This window comes from Monodon monoceros, unplaced genomic scaffold (genome assembly GCF_005190385.1).
Source record: "Monodon monoceros isolate NGI ecotype Baffin Bay Population unplaced genomic scaffold, NGI_Narwhal_1 Super_Scaffold_2, whole genome shotgun sequence".
Lineage (NCBI taxonomy): Eukaryota > Metazoa > Chordata > Mammalia > Artiodactyla > Monodontidae > Monodon > Monodon monoceros.
In genome coordinates, this window is record NW_021703776.1 from 61,315,123 (window position 1) to 61,336,053 (window position 20,931).

At 41.9% G+C, this 20,931-nt stretch overlaps 1 protein-coding gene across 3 annotated transcripts; it reads right to left on the reverse strand.

Annotated features, from left to right (window-relative positions):
* Positions 1 to 382: 382 nt before the first annotated feature.
* LOC114901828 (retinitis pigmentosa 9 protein-like) lies at positions 383 to 14,633 on the reverse strand. Of its 3 annotated transcripts, XM_029233977.1 has the most exons (5): positions 14,450 to 14,633; positions 12,016 to 12,046; positions 10,748 to 10,877; positions 4,123 to 4,214; positions 383 to 448 (listed from the first exon to the last, which is right to left on the reverse strand). In XM_029233977.1, the coding sequence occupies exons 1-5, from the start codon at positions 14,599 to 14,601 to the stop codon at positions 383 to 385; spliced, it is 471 nt and encodes a 156-aa protein (XP_029089810.1). In that variant the 5' UTR covers positions 14,602 to 14,633. The 3 variants fall into 3 exon arrangements, 2 of the variants coding, with proteins under 2 accessions (XP_029089810.1, XP_029089809.1); XM_029233976.1 differs by lacking the exon at positions 383 to 448 and having other exon boundaries at positions 3,645 to 4,214; XR_003795296.1 differs by lacking the exon at positions 383 to 448 and having other exon boundaries at positions 4,188 to 4,214; positions 14,117 to 14,574.
* Between the last annotated feature and the right edge of the window lie 6,298 nt (positions 14,634 to 20,931).

Below are 20,931 nucleotides of genomic sequence, written 5' to 3' on the forward strand. Positions count from 1 at the left end.
CGGGCTTCTCACTGCGGTGGCTTCTCTTGTTGCGAAGCACGGGATCTAGGCGCGCGGGATTCAGTAGTTGTGGTGCACAGACTTAGTTGCTCTGCGGCATGTGGGATCTTCCTGGACCAGGGATCGAACCCATGTCCCCTGCATCTTAACCACTGTGCCACCAGGGAAGTCCCAAAGCCCACTGCTTTAAGTTAACCCAAGTAGAACAGGCTGTCCTGCTCATTCCCCACATACTGGCCTCTTCAGGGATTACTCCTGCTCTCCTAACATTTCACAATTAAAATACCATATTTATTAAACCATTTCTCTAATATTGGAATGGTTGTTTCCAACTTTATATAATTTCGGACTTTAAGAGGATATTGTTATCATCAGGACAACCTCACCTTACATCCTTTTCATGTCTTTTATTCTCTCGTATGATGTCATACATGGGATCTTCATGTGCCTTAAGGGTGAGAAAAGGTTAAGGCTGGGTTAGGCTTCATGGGTTGTTAGTTAATTAAACATTAAATCTCTGTTACTAAAAGCTAGTTATTCTTTTCCAGTTTGGTTGTTCAAACGTTCTAATCCTTCCTAAGGGTCACCAGAACTGCAAACTCCCTGAAGCTGTAAAAATAATTTTCCAATTAGAAAAATACAGAAGGGAATTCCCCAGTGGTTAGGCCTCCAGGCTTTCATTGCGGAGGGCCTGGGTTCGATCCCTGATCGGGGAACTAGGATCCCGCAAGCCACGCAGAGTGGTCAAAAAAAGAGGGACTTCCCTGGTGGTCTGGTGGATAAGACTCCACACTCCCAATTCAGGGGGCCCGGGTTCAGTCCCTGGTCGGGGAACTAGATCCCACATGCATGCCACAACTAAGAGTCTGCATGCCACAACTAAAGATCCCACATGCCGTAACGAAGATCCCGTGTGCCGCAACTAAGACCCAGCACAGCCAAAATAAATATATAACTATTTTTTAAAAAGAGAAAAATACAGTATATAATTTAAATATCCTTTATAAAGAATTAAACGATGGCAGAATCATGAAAAACTATTCAAGGAAGAAATATTGAGGCAATTCTCTTTGTTCTATGTGGATACATGATCAAGAAATAGTATTAAGAAAAACAAGTGAATTATAAAATTATATATAACAATGAAACATTTATAGGTATGCAAAAATATATAAGTATCCCAAACAAAGTATGGAAGTATACTGGAGGTATAGATAATTTTAAATGATTTGAATTACTTAAAAGTAAGAACACATATGGGAAATGTTATGGTATTTGAATTATCTCATTTTAAAAAAGAATAAATGTTTATTACAGAAATTTTAGATATTATCAGAAAATTAAGTTTTTTAAAAAAATCTACTACTTCACTACGCAGGGATAACAGTAATATTAACATTCGGTCTCTCTTTTTCCTTTTCTTTTTTTTTTTTTTGGCTGCACCACACAGCTTGTGGAATCTCAGTTCCCTGACCAGGGATTGAACCTGCACCCACGGCAATGAAAGCGCCGAGTCCTAACCACTGGACCACCAGGGAATTCCCTGGTCTCTCTTTTTATTTATTGGCCACATTGGGTCTTTTTTTTTTTTAATTTATTTTTGGCTTGATCGGGTCTTCGTTGCTGCTTTCTCTAGTTGCGGCGAGTGGGGGCTACTCTTCACTGCGCTGCATGGGTTCTAGGCACTCGGGCTTCAGTAGTTGTGGCTCGCGGGCTCTAAAGCACAGGCTCAGTAGTTGTGGTGCACAGGCTTAGCTGCTCCATGGCATGTGGGATCTTCCTGGACCAGGGATTGAACCCATGTCCCCTGCATTGGCAGGCAGATTCTTAACCACTGCACCACCAGGGAAGTCCCGTATTGGCTCTTAGTTGCAGCACACGAGATCTTCGTTGAGGCATGTGGGATTTTCAGTTGTGGCATGCAGGATCTCTCGTTGTGGTGCACGGGCTTCTCTCTAGTGGTGGTGTGCAGGTTTTTCTCTCTCTAGTTGAGGCGCGTGGGCTCAGTAGTTGCAGTGCGCAGGCTTAGTTGCCCTGTGGCATGTGGGATCTTAGCTCCCTGACCAGGGATCAAACCCGCATCCCCTGCATTGGAAGGTGGATTCTTTACCACTGGACCACCAGGGAAGTCCCTGGTCTTTTTAAATTGTTATTATAAATTTTATAATATTTTAAAATATAAATTGTTATTATAATTTATGAAAAATTATAATCATACCATTTATATATAAAACTCTATTACTTTTCAGTTGTGTTTTCATAAACATTTTCCCATGATATTACACATTTTATTAAAACACATTTCCTAATGGCTAAATAATTTCTGTTACAGTAATTTATGTTGATATATTGGACTATTAAGGTGTTTCCTATTTTTCTTTAGCTCCCATTTTTCTAACCACATAAATAATAATGAAAGCTATCCTTATACATAAATAAAGAATTGTGTATATATTAACGTTCTCTTACATCCTTAAGGTAAATTAAAGTGGGATTTCTGAGTCAAAATGAGTATGTTTAAAGTTTTTGAGATTTATCACCAAACTATGTTCTATAGTATCTGTAGTAATTGTCATTCAACCTAAAAGTAGAACAATTGATCCAAAATAAGTTATTTCAGATTATTAAAATGAAAACACAACATCTTAAAATGTCTTAAAAACTGGAGAATGGGGCTTCCCTGGTGGCGCAGTGGTTAAGAATCCACCTGCCAACGCAGGGGACACAGGTTCAATCCCTGGTCTGGGAAGATCCCACATGCCACAGAGCAACTAAGCCCACGCACCACAATTACTGAGCCTGCACTCGAGAGCCCGCGAGCTACAACTACTGAGGCTGCATGCTGCAACTACTGAAGCCCGTGTGCCTAGAGCCCATGCTCTGCAACAAAGAGAAGCCACTGCAATAAGAAGCCTGCACACCACAACGAAGAGTAGCCCCCTGCTGACCGCAACTAGAGAAAGCCCGTGCACAGCAATGAAGACCCAATGCAGCCAAAAAATTAAATTAAAAAAAAAAAACAAAAAACTGGAGAATGTCTGTTGACTCCAATTTGATATATGTTGATAACCTCAGTACATCCAGACAGCTACATATTTCACTTGACAGAAGCAGTTACTGAATGAAGAATTTACACCCCTGGGAAATGACTCTGTTAAAATAAGGTAAGGAAATGATAATTTTACTGTCATGTAAAGAGCAAATATAATTTATATATACACTTCTAGCTTATAGTTTAAAGACATATAATCTTCAGGTAAAGCCTGGAAAACCAAAACCCTCATTTTAGTTATGAAACTGATTTTTTTATACAATAAGTAAAAAAACCTGATTTTTTTATACAATAAGTTAAAAAAAAGTGATTGAATAAATAACAATGTCTGCTTCAGAAAAAGAATCACTATTCCCAAGGTATAAGCGAATAACACCTTAATAAGAAGTTTTTTGTTAAGATCTAATCTGTCACACAAATGTACAGGCATGCCTCATTTTACTGCACTTCACTTTATTGCACTTAGCAGATACTACGTTTTTTACAAATTGAAGGTTTGTGGCAACTCTGCGTTGAGCAAGTATATCAGCATCATTTTTCCAACAGTATTTGCTCACACCATGTCACTGTGTCACATTTTGGTAATTCTCACAATATTTCAAACTTTTCATTATAATTACATTTGTTAGGGCGATCTGTGATCAGTGATCTTTGATGTTTGTACTACAACTCTCTGAAGGCTCAGATGATGGTTAGCATTTTTTAGCAAGAAAGTATTTTAAATTAACTTATGTACTTTGTTTTTTTAGACAGAATGCTATTGCATATTTAACATAGTACAGTATAGAGTAAACATGACTTTTATATGTGTTGGGAAATTTAAAAATTCATGTCATTCACTATATTGTGATATTTGCTTTATTGAGGTTCTAGATATTGCCAGAACCAAACCTGCAACATCTCTGAGGTACGCCTGTAATTTAATACAAATGTAGTTAACACCAGATACTTTGGCCAAATGACTTCTGGGAATGTATTTTGTGTGAATTTGCAGTTCACTGTTAGTACCTAATCAACTGATATTCACTATCTCTGATAAATGTAAATTGATATGGTGGGGTTCTACTTACTACTCTGAACTGTTCTAACTTTTGGTTGCCTTTGATAAAAAAAGGGCATTCTTTGTCGCCTGTTCGGTGATCATATCGTTTACAGCGCCAACCTGAAAACAAAGAAAAGAGGAAATATTTCTGTCAGATAACACAGTTTCCTTTAATGAAGACAAAGGATCAGTAGATCATATTAAAGTTTTTCTTCATTAAACTCCAATTCTAAAAGCAAATGCAATCAGTGAATGAACCATGTAAGATCCTAAAAAACAAAGGGAAACTACAGATCTTCCTTGCGTTATGATGGGGTTACATCCCAATAAACCCATCATAAGTTGAAAATACTGTAAGTTGAAAATGCACTTAATACACCTAAACTACTGAACATCATAGCTTAGCCTAGCCTACCTTAAATGCACTCAGAACACCTACATTAGCCTACAATTGGGCCAAATCATCTAACACAAAGCCTATTTTGTAATAAAGTGTTGAATTTCTCATGTAATTTATTGAATACTGTACTGAAAGTGAAAACAAAATGGTTGTATGGGAACATAATTTTGAGAGCTGGATCTCAGGAAACCATTGAAAAACAATGAAGTTTGGGGGTTCTCTGTTGACTGCCTCTGAGCTGTCCCTGTCTTTATCTCTCCTAACATTTAAAGTTCAGGAAAGGAGGATAACACTCCTTCAAACCAATGTCTTTCTTTGTGTTCAAAACCCTCTTACCTTTAAAGGAAAGGTGATCCTTACTATTCAAAATGTGGTCCATGCACAAGCAAAATCAACAACACATGGGAGATTGGTGGAAATGCACAGTATTAGGCCTACCCCAGAAACACTGACACATACTTGGAGTTCAAAAGACTTATTGGTGATGTGTAGACATATTAAAGTTTGAGAACCACTGTTCTAGATAATACTACAATCACTAAAATCAATGAAAATATGCATATGTATATATATATATGTATATATATATATATATATCTTGTTTGGAATGAGTCCAAGTTTTGTGGTGCCTGAGCTTAAATTACTTGGTGGGGGTGGGGATGGAGGGGGCTCTTTAGGAAAAACAAAAATCTTGCCTTGGCAAATTTTACAAAATCATATGACCATAATCAACACATCACTATGGTCCCTGCAGGTCTTTGAAAGACACAAGTGAGGGGCCCTGAAACTTAAGCTTCATTTACTTCTTGGTAAAACTGGATCTGGTCCCAACCCAAACTTTTATTTTCCAAGTCAATGCAAATAACTATAAAATACTAAGTGAAATGCAACTAACCACCTCATCAAACAGAGCAGTGGTTTTCAAACTTTAAAAAAAAGCCATAGACTTCTGGGTAAAGATGACAGACTAAACACATTCATCTCCTTTCATTTCCTTCCTGAGATTCTACAAAAATGACAAGAGAATTCTTTTCAAAAGGAATAATCCAGGAAGTATCTCAAGAAGGGCCAAGTAACAACCTCCATAAATCTGTTCCTCCATAGAAGCATTGGAAATAGTTGCAAATTTTTCCAAATCAAGTTGTCTGAAACCTTGAAAATTAACCAAAGGCTTGCCACAATCTAAAGAGTATTAATTAAAGAAACCCTACTGAGCCTTGGTAGGAACAGCAGGATTTCTGGCGTTTTAACTGGGCTCACTCCCAACCCCTACTTACACAACAGTCTTAAAAACAAGCAGCTCTGCAACCATGACAGCTGTGAAAAGCAGCAGTGTCACACCCACTGAAGAGGGAAGACTGGATTTTGAGCACCTCAAAAAGCCCTGACTTCAGAGCACAGAGCCACGCTGGCAGGGTATTGTTGCTATCTGACCAGTCATGCAGTTTGCTCTACAGAAAAAGCCCTACCCCAGGATATTTGTCAAAAATAGTCACTTGCAATTGTTTAACATCACAGCTTATTATGGCTGTGATATCACTGGGTAAACAAGAGCCCAGCCAAAAGTTTAAAAGGAAGATCTGGGGAATGAGATGTCCATAGAGGGCTCTCAAAAATTCTGACATAATTCCGGGAAGCTAGAAGACTATACACATGTGTAAGGCTGTGTGCATGCATAGTAAAGGCCTGAGAAGGCCTTCTTTTTCACTTCTGACTCACTGTTAAGGCTCTGTGCAAGCAGGCACTAAAGGCTAAGGCAGACATGTAAACCAAACCACATGAGCATTTCAGGTTTGTCTTAACACACACATATAACCTCTTGGCAAAGGGTAGAAGGCTTCTTAGATCAATGCATTTAAGGAAATCTCTGTCGTATTATTAGCTGACCTCTAAGCTAACAGAGGAGACTTCAGTGGCCATACACTACAGGGAATACAGACTTACAGAATTAGTTAGGAAAGTCACTAAAAATACAAAAAGGAACAATAACAAAACCTGGGTAGAAGGGAGAATCTGATTTCCAGACCACCTTATATTATCTAAAATGGGCAGTTTTCACCAAAAAATTGCAGAACACACAAAGCAACAGCAAGTTCAGATACTGGACTTACCAGACAAAGACTTTAAATCAGCTATTATAAATAAGTTCAAAGAACTAAAGGAAGTTATGTCTAAAGAATTAAAGAAAAGTATGAAAGTGATGTCATAACAGATGGAAATTATTAATAAAGGGATACAAATTATAAAAATAAATAAAAAAGAAATTCTGGAGTTGAAAAGCACAATAATCAAACTGAAAAATTAACTGGAAGGTCTTAACAGCAGATTTAAGATGGCAGAACAAAGAATAAGCAAACCTGAAGATAGGTAACAACTGAGATTATCCAGTCTGAGGAACAGAAAGAAAAAACAATGAAGAAAGCTGGCCAGAGTCTCAGAGACCTGTGGGATACCATCAAAATTCACAGCATACGCATAAAGAAAATCTCAGAAAGAAAGGAGTGCTAGAGAGTGTAGAATGTTTGAAAAAATAATGGCCAAAAACTTCCCCAATTTGATGAAAAACATTAATCTACAAATCCATGAAGCTCAATGAACTCCAAGTAGAATGAGTTCAAAGAGATCCATCATAGGCAAACTGTTAAAAAGCGAAAGATAACAAGAAAATTTTAAAAGAAATGAAAGAAAAACAACTCATCACATATAAGCAATCCTCAATGAGATTATCAGATGACTTCTTATCACAAACCGTGGAGACCAGAAGGCAGTAGAATAACATATTCAAAGTGCTGAAAGAAAGACTATTAAGCAAGAATTCTACAGCCAGCAAAATTATCCTTCAGAAACAAAAGGGAACTTAAAGTTCAGATAAACAAAATCTGAAAATTTATTGCTAATGGACTTGCCTTACAAAAAATAACAAAGCTGAAATGATGAAAGGATACTAGGCAGTTACTCAAATCCACATGAAATACACAGCACCAGTAAAGCTAACTACAAACATAATTATAAAAGACAGTATAAATACATTTATTGTAATTCTTTTATTCTCCTATCTCATTTTAAAACAACTACATAGAGAAATAATTATAAAACAGTGATGATGAGCTTATATAAAAATGTAATTTGTATGACAATATTATCACAAAGGAGGGGGAGAGAATGGAGCTGTATAGGAACAAAGTTTCTGTATTCTATTGAAATTACATTAGCATTAATCTGAATGAAAATCAAAAGGCAGGTATTGGCAGAATGGATAAAAAAATGTTTTCCAAGTACAACAAACTTTAGATTCAAAGATAAAATTAAACTGAAAGTAAGAGGATGAAAAGAGATACAAATAAAGCAGTGTTTACAGGAAATTTATAGCTTTAAATACCAACATTAGAAAAGAACAAAGATCTCAAATAAATAATCTAAAGTTCAGTTTAAAAATCTAACTGAAAGAGAGCTGGAGTGGCTATACTAATATTAGAGAAAACAGACTCAAAGGCAAAAATTGTTACAAGAGACAAATATTGACATTTTATAATGATATAAGGGTCAATCCATCAAGAGGATATAACACTTATAAACATATATGCACCTAACAACAAAGTTCCAAACAGATGCAGCACAAAGGGAAAACTAGATAATGCAACAATAATAATTAGAGACTTCAATATTCCACAATGGACAAAACAACTAGAGAGAATATCAACAATGAAATAGAAGACTTCAACAATACTATAAACCAACTAGACCTCACAGATATCTGTAGAACATCTGACCACCCCAAAAGAACAGAATACACATTTATTTGAATCCCACATGGAACATTATCCAGAATAGAGCATAGGCTAGGCTATAAAACAAGAATTAATAAATTTAAAAGGATTCAAACCAGGACTTCCCTGGTGGCACAGTGGTTAAGACTCCGCGCTCCCAATTCAGAGGGCCCGGTTTCGATCCCTGGTCAGGGAACTAGATCCCGCATGCATGCCACAACTAAGGAGCCTGCAAGTCGCAACTAAGGAGACCACGTGCTGCAACTAAGGAGCACACATGCCACAACTAAAGGAGCTGGTGAGCCACAACTAAGGAGCCCACCTGCCGCAAATAAAACCCAGCACAACCAAATAAGTAAATAAAATACTTAAAAATAAAATAAAATAAGAATTCAAACCATACAAAGTATGTTTTCCAACCACAAAGAAGACAAATTAGAAAGCAATGATAGTAGGAAACTTTGGGAATCTACAAATACGTAGAAATTAAACAACACATTTCTAAACAATCCATGGGTCAAAGAAGAAATTTCAAGGAAAATTAGCAAGTATTTTGACTTGAACGAAAATTAAACATAACATATGAGATGCAGATAAAGCAGTGCTTAGAGGGAAATGTAGAGCTTTAAATGCCTATATTAGAAAAGAATGAAGCTCTCAAATCAATAATCACAGGTTCAATAAAAAAATCCAGAAAACAAAGAGCGACCCAAACCAAAGGCAAGCAGAAGGAGGAAATAATAATAATGAACTACTGGCATTACTGGCATGTGCTATGCCATAGATGAACCTCAAAAATATTATGCTTAAAGAAAGAAGCCGGGGGCTTCATGAGGCAATGAAGATTCCGCATGCGGCAACGAAGATCCTGGGTGCTGCAACTAAGACCCAGCACAGCCAAATAAATAAATAAATATTTTTTTAAAATACTAAATGCTGGGCTTCCCTGGTGGCGCAGTGGTTGAGAGTACGCCTGCCGAGGCAGCGGACGTGAGTTCGTGCCCCGGTCCGGGAAGATCCCACATGCCGCAAAGCGGCTGGGCCCGTGAGCCATGGCCAATGAGCCTGTGCTTCCGGAGCCTGTGCTCCGCAACAGGAGAGGCCACAACAGTGAGAGGCCCGTGTACCGCCAAAAAAAAAAAACAAAAAAAAAACCTAAATGCTAAATGAAGAGCAGACACCAGAAAATTGAATTCTAAGCCACCAGAGGGGAAAACGGAGAATCAGCTCAATTTCTATTTGCAGCACCTCCAAAGAGCTTAGGAATTGAGCTCTGAGCACCAGATACCTCTGAAAGTAAAGGTAAAGGAGGAGCTGAAATAAGGAGGATTGATGAAAAGTCCAAGGGCAACTCTTACTAGCCCTGGTGGAAGGAAGTTTATTGTCTGAAAAAGGTAAAGCATAGATCTCTGGCAAAATGACATCAGATACATGTGAAGGCAAGGTGCCACAGTAAATACAGAAGATTACATGAACAAATAAAAAGTAAATGGCAAGATTTCCCAACCTTCTTGCTCCAATAAGATCCCACAACACTAGCAGCTTGGCCTTCACCCTCCATGGAGGAGCCTTCTTCTCTAGGAAAATATAACTCACCCCAAGAAGAAAAACCTACAGGTACTGACCTCACAAGTTCCCAATTCACCAGACTAGAAAGATTACCCTCCAGTGAAACTCAGCAAGCCCCACTCACACACTTAGAGCTCCTAATCAACTTTTTATCTCCCAATGATGAGCAATAACTGTGGTTGCCAGTCTCAAAGATGGACCCCAAAATCCCTGACTTCTAAAAAGCATGCCCTCATATATTCCCTGCCACCCTGAATAAGGCTAACTGCTGTAACCTAGGTACTGGAAAAAGGATGATGTGTGAATGGAGGCAAAGAGACTGCAAACTGCTATTTTAATTATGTGTGTGAAGAATCTTTGTACCAACAATGTCTTTAAAGGCAGCAGTACCCCTTCTTCAAATGCCGTCTTACGCTGGATGAAGATGCTGCTGCTCTGGTGCGGTGGAGGGTGTGCACACAGAGCTCTACCTGTTCCAGACCCATCCTCTGTGGCCCAGAGCTCCTCTCAGGTTACCTGGATAAAACCTCAACACCTCGGATGAGGATGACTGACTGAGGCAAGACCCAAGGGACCACCCTCCAATGCATCCCTTGTCCCTCATGGCATTTCTACATGGAATATCCTTTCTGTTACAGGAATACTACTGAAGCGTATACTCCGCAGGCAGCTACGGCCCTGTGGAAGACCATTTTCCTTACAGCCAGAAGCCCTGGAGTCTAGGCACTGCACTGCCTCTTACACCAGAACACTTAATAACATATGCAAGGCGGCTTCCTCACCTATAGCACAGAGATCATGTCCTGACTTTAGCAGGGCTGTGGGGAGAATGAACTAAAAGAAGTGAACTCGTTTGTAAACAGTGGTCTATAACTTGCACGTATTGAGGGTGTTACTTGAAACCCTTCCACACTCACACTGCATGACTCTGACTTCTTTCCCCAGTGGCATCCAAAGTCCTTTGGTTGGTGCGTGGGCCAGAAATTCCCTGGCATGTTCACTGCCTGGGACATCTGGTATACAGTCTTCTGGCTTAGTCTCATCCTCCTGAAAAAGGAAACTGTGTAAGCTGTGCGGCAAAAAAGCACAGGAACTCTCTCCCACCTGTCTGAGAACACAGCCCTGCCTGGCTTTCTCATGGGCTGGAGATCCCAATGTCATCATAAATTACCCTCTGAAGAGCTAGAAAGAAAGACAAATCATAACTGACAGAAAAAACGGAAGTAACTATACTAGAAGAGCTAGCTATACCATGAAAACAAAGTAGCTGTTCTTAGAGAAGAGTTAGTGTTTACATAGGATTGATCTGTGAGCTCCAAATTCTGATTCTAGATCACAAAAATTAGATTCTAAGATCACAAAAAGTTTTCTGCTAACTTAAAAGCTTTGTGGAATGAGGCAGAATATAGAGTTAAACAGGTGAGGTTTCCTGGAATAATAAGAACAATGTGTTAGAGTAAAATATATTATTAGACCTTGAAGGCCACTGTCATGTTTTATAATCTCACACATGCCGTATTAGTGAGATGTATTTTCATTACCAAATAACTGCACTATATAATTAAGGTGCTGTTTTTTTACCTCATGATTTTTTCAAGTTTCCACGAATATTAAATTTATAATGGAAGAATGTTTTCTAAAAATCTTTTTTTTTAAGTTGAAAGTTACCAAAAAGAAAAGGTTACTTTGGCCTTAAGTCCTCTAAGTCTCGCTCCTGCAGAAAGACACTGACACTGTGGCCAGGGTGCTGGAGGAGGGACTCCTGCAACAGGTAGGGCTGGACTGGATGAGCTTCACGTCTCCTCAGAGTCCAGTGTTCTCTGAGCTGATGACATTCAAGAAATCAGCATGGGGGGGGGGGTCAGAGAAGGAACATGGGGCAGGAGAGCTTTGAGGAGATGCAGTCACAATGAGACAGAAAAAATGGGAGTGAGTGCTGAGGAACACTCGGGGGGCCTGCAGTGGTTTCTTAGGGGACAGACACAAGGCTGATTAAATTTCTGCAAAGGCACAGGCTGTCACAAAGCCCAAAGTGCATGAACCGACTGCCATCTGCAGGGAAGACACAGAACTATCATAAAAGGAGGTTCAAACCTTATGCAGCTGTTTTTCGTAAGTGACTGAGTCTGAGCACTGAGTCAAATCTGTCTCAGAGAAAAACCAAAAGTACAAACTTCACACTGACCTTGATAAGTCCAGGAGGAGGTTTTTCATAACTAGAAAGGAAGAAAACACCAGTCATGAACCATGTTCATAGGAATGTAACACATCTCAATCAGCAAAAGGCAACTGCAGACCAAAATGAAAAGATTTTTTTTTTTAGAAAAAACTTAAAACTACATTATAACTAAAACAGTTAATAAAATATGCCCAGCAGTCAGAAGTCCTATATAAATAAACTGATGCTATACCACATCCTGTTCGATGTCGAACTTAAATTCACTGAAATCGTAACTTGGTGTCTTGGCACAGCGATTTTATTTTTGGAAGAAGGGAAAGCAAGAGATTGCAGGGAAAATGTGAGGTAAGAAGAGCCTTGAGGGTCTCCCTGGTGGCACAGGGGTTAAGAATCCGCCTGCCAAGGCAGGGGACACGGGTTCGAGCGCTGGTCCAGGAAGATCCCACATGCTGCGGAGCAACTAAGCCCGTGTGCCACAACTACTGAGCCCATGTGCCTAGAGCCTGTGCTCCGCAACAAGAGAAGCCACCGCAACAAGAAGTCCGCACACCGCAATGAAGAGTAGCCCCCGCTCACCGCAACTAGAGAAAGCCTGCGCACAGCAACGAAGACCCAACGCAGCCAAAAAAAAAAAGAGTTATAACAATGTTAACACTGACATTGATTAGGAAAGTTATTATGATGGTGCTATATTGAAAGTATGGAAACAAGAAGGGCAAGTAAGAGAACTAAATCTTTATCTACTATGACAAGAAGTTAACAGATGTCTAAAATTGTTGAGTCAACAAAACCAGTTGTAAGCATATAACTTAGAAATGTGCAGTTAAATCCAAGAAATAAAAACTAAAAGAGTCTGCACATGGAAGGCTTGGCCTTGTTAGGAGGGAAGGGGGTGGAGGGCTGTGCAGGTTACTCTGGGGGGTAAATGATGAGTTGGGCAGCCCAGCGCTATTTTTGGTAGCATTTTTAGTACTATTTGAGTTTTAAGCTATATACAAGTATTACTCTGGTATGAATTAAACTTAATTAAAATCAAACAAAACCCTGAACTAGAAAAAGCAAATATGTCCATAGCCTAGCCAGTTTCAAATCTGTGAAACTGGAAAAATCCCACTGGTCTGAGAATCACACTCCTGAATTCTGCTCTAATTTTGTTGGCTAACCAGGTCAGTCGCTTAACCACTGAGCCTCCATTTTCTCATCTACAAAACGTTATCATCTTTCTCTTGTCTGTGAAAAAGCTCTGTGAGCTACAAAATAAACACATAGTATTAACCACCACCTGGCATCCTACAGTTAAAGATACAGAGGGCTGGTGGGGCTAAGCCCTGCCTGAGCCCAGAGTGCCTTGAACACGCCAGGACTGCGGATGCCAGCAATGCAGAACCTGTATCCAAACCACGGCCCACTGAGGTGAAATTCAGCTCAAGAGCCACACTGAAAAGAGCAGGCCAGGCTCCAAGGAAGCATGCACTTTGTATCAAAGCTCCCAGAAGGTTAATGAGGGCCTTTCCTTACACGACTGTCTCAGCAATCATGAGAAGGTAGGTAACGGGAAGTGCCTGAAACAGAAATAATTCAGATAACTCAGTGAACACCAAACTTAGTAAAGTCAGACTTCTAAAGCTGATTACAGAACGACAGAAACACAGAAAAGAGCCGCAAGGGTCATTAATCCAACCTTCCACCTGATGTTTAAATCTCCTTTACAACCAACCCTTCTCTCAGGCGTTATCTGGACTCTCTCCCGGGTAGCTGGGGGAGTACAGTGCCTCCTAGGTCAGGCCACGCTGACCAGCAAGAATCTATGACTCTGGTCCTAATTCTTCTTGTTGAGCTGGAACTGGCCTCTTTGTAGCTTCCACCCTTCACCCTGGTAAAAAAAATCCTGGGGACGAGAGAGAAGTCCACGCTCTCTTCTACCTGACAGCTCCTCCCGAAGAGTCAGGGACCAGGCCCTCACCCCACGTTTATTCTTCCCTTCCTCACCGCGCACTCATGTTACGGGACTGGGCTTTTTCCTCCCTAGTTAACAGCACTAGATGAAAAGAATGGGGATTTTACCCAGTTCAGAGCAAGCCCCTTGAACTGAGAAATGGGAACGTACCCAAGGGCGCAGCCGCACTTCTCCTGTATTCAAATCCTGACCGACACCGACGTCGCCGCACGAGGAATAAAACCGTAGTTTCCGGCAGGGAAGCGCCCGCCCGTCGCCGCCTCGCGCGCCCGGGATGACCCTGGGGACGGAGTCTCCCGGCTCTTCCTCCAAAGGCTGAGAGTCCAGCGTCCCGCAGCCCGGAATCAAATCCCGCACCCGGCTCGCTGGGGACGGGCCCACCTGCCCACTCGCAGGTCTCCAACGCCGGGCGGGCCCCGCCGCGCGACCCCGGGCCCCGACCCCATTCCTCGCATTAGTCGGGGGCGGGCGTGACGGACTCACAAGGACTCCAGGTGCTTGAGCTGCTGCAGCTGCTGCGCGTCGTGCCGCCGCCGCCTCTGCTCCCGGCGGCGCTGCAGCTCTTGCTCCGGAGGCTCCCGCGGCCGCCGCGCGCCCCCGGTCCCCGAGTCGTCGCGCCCGAGCCGGGACGACATTGCGGCCCCGCGCCGAGCCTCGAAGACCGCACTTCCTCCGCGCCGCGCCCGCCCGGCCCCGCTGCGCCCCCTCTCGCCGCCACTCCGCGGCCCGCCGGGCCGGGCCCAACGTCCCGGCTGAGGCCGCCAGTGCCCCGCCTCCCGACAGGCTGGCCAGACTGCCTCCGCAAGTCCGCAATCTGAGCGCCCTAACCGTGCTGCGGAGTCAGCGGGTGCCGCAGGCCGGAGCGCGCTCCACTGGCGGCGGCCAGGAGCCCCGGCGCTGAGGATGCTGCGGAGGGAGCCAGATCTTTCCCTTGGTTCTCTTGAAGTATTCCCTCCTGAAGCCTTCAGGGATGTAAGCTGTTCAGTTGCATAGAAGCCACCATGCTAAGAGAAAGCCCAAGCTAACAAATGGGGAGATCACGTGAAGAGGCCCTGAGACAATAAAAAAAGGGATGTCAGGTCAGACCCCACTGCCTAACCACACCCTACCCCTGGTCAGATGACTCCTTGGTGCAAGCCAAAGATAAATCTTAAGGGGCTCACGTCAACCAAGAATTGCTCCTGTCCTCCTGGGGAGGCTTTGTTTGCCGGCCAAGTTATGTGCTTAAAGTAAAAGAAGATGGAAGAAGGAAAAAAGAAAAAAGAAAAGACAACAAACATTATCTAACCACAACCAGTGACCTTATGGCATGCAAGCAAATAATCTGAAAACTTTAGTATATACTTATATGCAGAAAGCAATTGTGTTGGATTTTTCTCACTTGCAGTTGAAAGAAGTCAATTCAAAGTCAGTTTGTCTAACATAGTGATTTGCTGTCTCAGCAAGAAGACCCAGGGATTGTTAATTCCATTTTAGCAAGTATTAGTCAAAATTCTTTTGAAAACAACAATGGACCAAAATCCAAATCAAACTGGACCAAAATCCAAATCAAACTGCTCTAAGAAAAAAAATTAAGTAATTTATGTAAAAATTTATAAAAATATGTGAAATGTCGTGGGATGGAACTTCAGGAATGGCTGGATCTAGGGGCTGAAATGTTATAGTTAGCAATTTCAAAGCTTCACATTCCTTTGTATTGCTTCATTCTTTGCAGTTTCTCCCATTGTGGGGGCAAAGATGGCCACTGGAATCCAAAGATGGCCAACAAATTAGCAGCCCCAGCTGGAAGAAACTTTCTCTTTCTCAGTTCCAATAAGAATTCCATGTATTATACTCATTGGCTTAGCAAGAGTCATGTACTTGTCATGGAAACAATCACTGTAGTCAACGAGTTGCAGAACACTGACTGCTCATGCCTATGTTACATGTCCACCCTAAATCCGAGGGGTGGATCAGCTTTATCCAAGCCATATAGACTAAGAGAGGGGGAGGGGTTGTTCCTCAAAGCAAAATCCAGGTGCTATTAACAGAGGAAAAGAGAGAGAGAGACAGGAAGAAAAAGAAGAGGAGGAGGAAGGAGAAGAGAAGAGCAATATTGGGCAGGAAAAAATAACAGGTATACAGTTCAGTAGTCTGACAGACTCACCCAGTACCACATCCTGAGCTGCATTCTAGGCATCTCTCTTTGATGATTACCCTGTTAGAGCTTATAAAGCAGTGAAAATTCTTTTTTTTAATTTTTTTATTGGAGTATAATTGCTTTACAATGTTGTGTTAGTTTCTGCTGCACAGCGAAGTGAATCAGCCATACGGATACACACATCCCCTCCCTCTTGGACCTCCCTCCCCTCCCCATCCCACCCAACTAGGCCATGACAGAGCACCGAGCTGAGCTCCCTGTGCTGTACAGCAGGTTCCCACTAGCTATCTATTTTAAACATGGTAGTATATTTATGTCAAATCTAATCTCCCAGTTCATCCCACCCTCCCCTTCCCCCCATGTCCATACGTCTGTTCTCTACATCTGCCTTTCTATTCCTGCCCTGCAAATAGGTTCATCTGTACCATTTTTCTAGATTCCACATATATGAATTAACATACAATATTTGTTTAGTGAAAATTCTTTTGCTGCTATATCCACCTGTTTATGTGAGCTTGGGTTCTTTATGTATTTTGGCACCAGATTGAGAAGTTTCCTGGTCACCGATCCAGGATGATATGCAAGGTGTTGTGGTCACTCCACAGAAGTATGCTGGACCCTCCTCCACCCCAAATCGGTTTGCTGTTAAGACTGATGATGCCACATATGCACCGAGAGGGTAGGGAGAAATTTATTATTCACATATTGAGGCTTTCTGGGAGAGCAGGTCAGGCACCTAAGACAGTTCAAAAATAGCTTCAGCAAAGGAAAGGTGAGTGACCCTGGGTTTTATTATGTTTAGGAGGTAGAACCTGGGTGAATACTCCTGCACACAGGCCAAGGCTTTGTGGGGTTTGAACTTTCCTCTGGTGCCAAGGGAAGGAGTGTGTAGGCTTTCTTATCAGCTTGTCCACAGGTGGGGAGGAAGCGGAAAGTGGAGGCGGGGCTTGAAGGGTGACAGTGGTCAACATAAAAAAATGGAGTCAGATTCTTTATGACCCAGGGCCATCTTTCAAATTCAGCCCCATTTTCTGATTGTGATAAACTCAATGTAGTGACATCTAGTAAGCAGTTAGACAAACAGGAATTCTTTCTCTGGTGGTTATGATTCTGAATCATTCTTCTTACCCATCACCCTTTCTTTATGCCTATGGCATCTGGAGGGGTGTGCAGGTACAGCTCCTTTCCAGAAAGAAAGAGTAAAGTGATTCTTACCCAACTGTGAACACACATGGAGTCACCCTTCACTTTCTACCCAGGCGCCTAGCCCAGGTGAGTGAGAGATGCCTTCTTTGTCCTCCCTCCATGTTCTATCCTCTGCTTCAGTCTTTTCTACCCCTCTGCTTCATCCTAAGATAGCAGATTCACTCTCAAGGCCAGCCAAAGGGCCTTGGTGTTGGCCTAATTGTAGAGGGGTGGCTGCAGCTAGTCCTGACTCTGTGTTACTGGATAGGTTTGAAGCCTTTCTGAATGAAACAATTTTAAAAAGACTAGATTTTCTTCTTCTTCCCCCCTCCTCAACCGCCTGACCAGGGATGTAACCCAGGCCCCCTGCAGTAGAAGCATGGAGTCCTAACCACTGGACCACCAGGGAATTCCCCCAAATGACTAGATTTTTCTCCTGCTTATATGTATTTTTTTAATTAATTAATTTAATTTCTTTATTTTTGGCTATGTTGGGTCTTTGTTGCTGCGCGCGGGCTTTCTCTAGTTGCGGTGAGCAGGGGCTACTCTTCGTTGTGGTGTGCAGGCTTCTCATTGTGGTGGCTTCTCTTGTTGCAGAGCTCGGGCTCTAGGCGCGCAGGCTTCAGTAGTTGTGGCTCACAGGCTCAGTAGTTGTAGCTCACGGGCTCTAGAGCACGGGCTCAGTATTTGTGGCGCAGGGGCTTAGTTGCTCCGCGGCATGTGGGATCTTCCTGGACCAGGGCTCGAACCCGTGTCCCCTGCATTGACCGGTGGATTCTTAACCACTGCGCCACCAGGGAAGGCCGATCCTGCTTATCTTGACCAGCTTTTGCAGCATAGCTTTGATGCCATTGTTTTGCTCACAAGGTGTTTTTTTAAACTAGTTCTTAACTTACCAATGACCTTTTCCCCACTGGGAAGATGGAGGAAGGAAAAAAATGAGTAAAAGGGAAAGATCACATCCTATTACATACTAATGAATCATGGCTAGATTAGAGGGTAGACTGCAGAATCTGTCTCCCCCCCTACCCCCCTGCTAAACACCAGACTTCAAAGAATTCTGGTCAAGTAGTCACTAAGCTCCCAAGGGTCCATGTCCACAGCTCTCTGCAGCACAGTGGAAACATTTGAGAAGTGCCGTATTATTATTTCTAATAATTTAAACTGGTATTCTATTTAGTAACCAGTAGGATTAGAGGAAAAATTGCAGACAATGTGTTTTATTTGATGCTTGGAGGGAAAAGGGGAGACATCTAACGTAATTGACAAAACCTTTTGGTTGACAAACCAATTGCCATTCCTCCTTCGCTTCCCTGCTCACAGCACTCTGGTTTTGTTCAGGAAGCTTAGGGAGCCATCTACTTCAGAGGAGGCTCTCCTTGCTCTCTGGAGATGAATCTTGATTAGTCTTAAACCAATCGTAGTGATCCTATTTCTCTTCCACTGATAGGTTAGCAATGGGCATGGGATAGTTTCAGTCAATGAGACATGAGGGGAGGTCTGTAGGAGGGAGGCTTTCTGGAAATGCTTGTTCTTAATAAAGGATACTTGGAAAGATAAAAGATCCCTTTTGTGCCTCAGGGTGGTGCTCCCTGCATGTGGTAGCTGGATCTGGGGGAGCCACGTTGGAATCATGAGGGGGAGCAGTGAACCCCCTGAGGAGGACAGGAGAATACACCTGAGCCCTTGAAGATGTTCTAGAGACACTTTATTAACCACACCTGCAGCTGCTTCCCATCCAGACTTTCTCTTCTGAGAGATAGTATACATCTTTATGGGTTAAGTGATTTTTGAGTTGGGTCTTCTCTCACTCATAGATAAATGCGATTCCTTACATTTACACAGTACTTTGCAGATTTCCATCCCTCATAAATTGCTTCCCTTGATCCTCCTAGAAAGTCTATGGAGGTAGGCAAGACATCTTACAAATAAGGAAATTGAGGTTCAGAGAGTAGGGGCATGAGTAGCCCTACAACCAGGGTGGTCTGATTTCTACTCCAGGGTTTTTCATCAAACCACATGGTGACTCCAGGTGTGTTGTCAAATACTGAAGGTGGGAGAATTTCTTGGAAACTCTTGGGGAGGGAGAGAACATACTGCTGGAAACATTTCTCCTACTTCACTTTTGCCTCAGGTCAACTCAGATGAATTTTGCAGGCGGGGCGGGGGGGGGGTGTTTTTCTTAATACTGGCCTTTTCTTTATCCCCAACTCAGTGTGTGCCAAGCTGAAGTTAATAGCTTACAAAGCTTAGCCTCCAGGGTTTACTGCTCTTGGAAGATCTGATTCATGCATGAGTCCTTCTTTATTTCAGGCTCAATGAAAACTGGAATTCTTTCTTTAGTGCCCTGCTTTACTTGACGGACTATGTTTGTAATTTTCCCGCTAACTTCCTGTATAGAGGTGGATAGAAAGAACCTAGTTCTCTGACGTTCATTCAGACCGATCCTGTTTCAGGTCCCCCTTCGCTTCCTTCTCCATGTTGTTCCATGCCTCCATCCTGGCCTCAGATCTTTTGGATGTTTCTCCTATTACGTCCTCGCTTCTGACTATGTCACGTTCTCTTGTTCCTTGGCTCTCTGTTCTCTCACTGATTCTCCTCTTCTATGTTTCCCTTCTTGCTTTCTCTCTCACTTCTCTCCCTGCTCCTTTAAAAAAATTCCAGTACCTTTCCCTTATTTCTGGTTCCTGTCTCTCACCTGCTCACCTCTTCCCTCCATCTTTACCTTTCTAAGCTTTTAGTCTACTGTTGACTCTTCTTGACTGGATTTACAGTTTTTAGACTTGACAAGTCCTCACAAAGTCACCCCCAGAAGTTTAATGGAAATCCTTATTTTAAAATCTCAGCTTGATTTTAATTAGTTCTTATGATAATGTCAGTAATGCCAAGAGGTAAATTTTCTCTTTGGTAAATTGCTACAGAAATCCAATTCAAAGAATGTCTGTTAGGATTTAGAGAGACATTATAGAGCACACATACTATTTGATCAGATAATTAACATTTTAAAAGAAATAACAAGGGAATTCCCTGGTGGTCCAGTGGTTAGAACTCAGTGCTTTCACTGCATGGGCCTGAGTTCAATCCCTGGCTGTTCAGCGTGGCCAATAAATAAATAAATAAAATAAAAGGAATGACAAGAAATCAAACCACTTGGAAGCACTACAAGGCAAAATGGAAGTGGCGGTCACTACCTGGCCTGTTTCTTCCTACATCTGTCTTCTTTTCCATTCTGGAATGTCTTCTCTCTCACAGGATCATAGGATTTTAGAATTGGAAGAAGTCTTAGAAATCAACCACTTCATTTTACAGATGAAGAAACCGAGGCCCAGAAGGTGGCATGCGTTGCCCACAGTCACAGTAAGGGAGTGGAAGATTACTGACTGGAACCAGGTTGACTTTTTTGTTTGTTTGTTTCTGTTTAAAACCTGACATTGTTATTAAAAACCATAAAGAACTACTGAAAAGTACATAGAAGGAAGAAAATGATCACCCCAAATTCAACCACCTATAAATAACCAGTGTTAGGATGAATTGTATTAATAGGTTTTCTATTTCAATAGAATAAGCTCTATTAGGAATAATGAACATTTCTTTAGTGCTATGTGTAGTTTCTCATTAGATCCTGCATCTAATAAAATCT

Bases quoted from the DNA above. Each gene is read 5' to 3' on its own strand.
- LOC114901828 (XM_029233976.1), bottom strand. From the start codon at position 14,601: ATGTCGTCCCGGCTCGGGCGCGACGACTCGGGGACCGGGGGCGCGCGG. The intron at 12,047-14,449 runs GTGAGTCCGTCA...CTTCCTTTCTAG, and splicing joins CTCAAGCACCTGGAGTCCTT to TTATGAAAAACCTCCTCCTG. The intron at 10,878-12,015 runs GTCAGTGTGAAG...TTCCTTTTTCAG, and splicing joins CTCCTCCTGGACTTATCAAG to GAGGATGAGACTAAGCCAGA.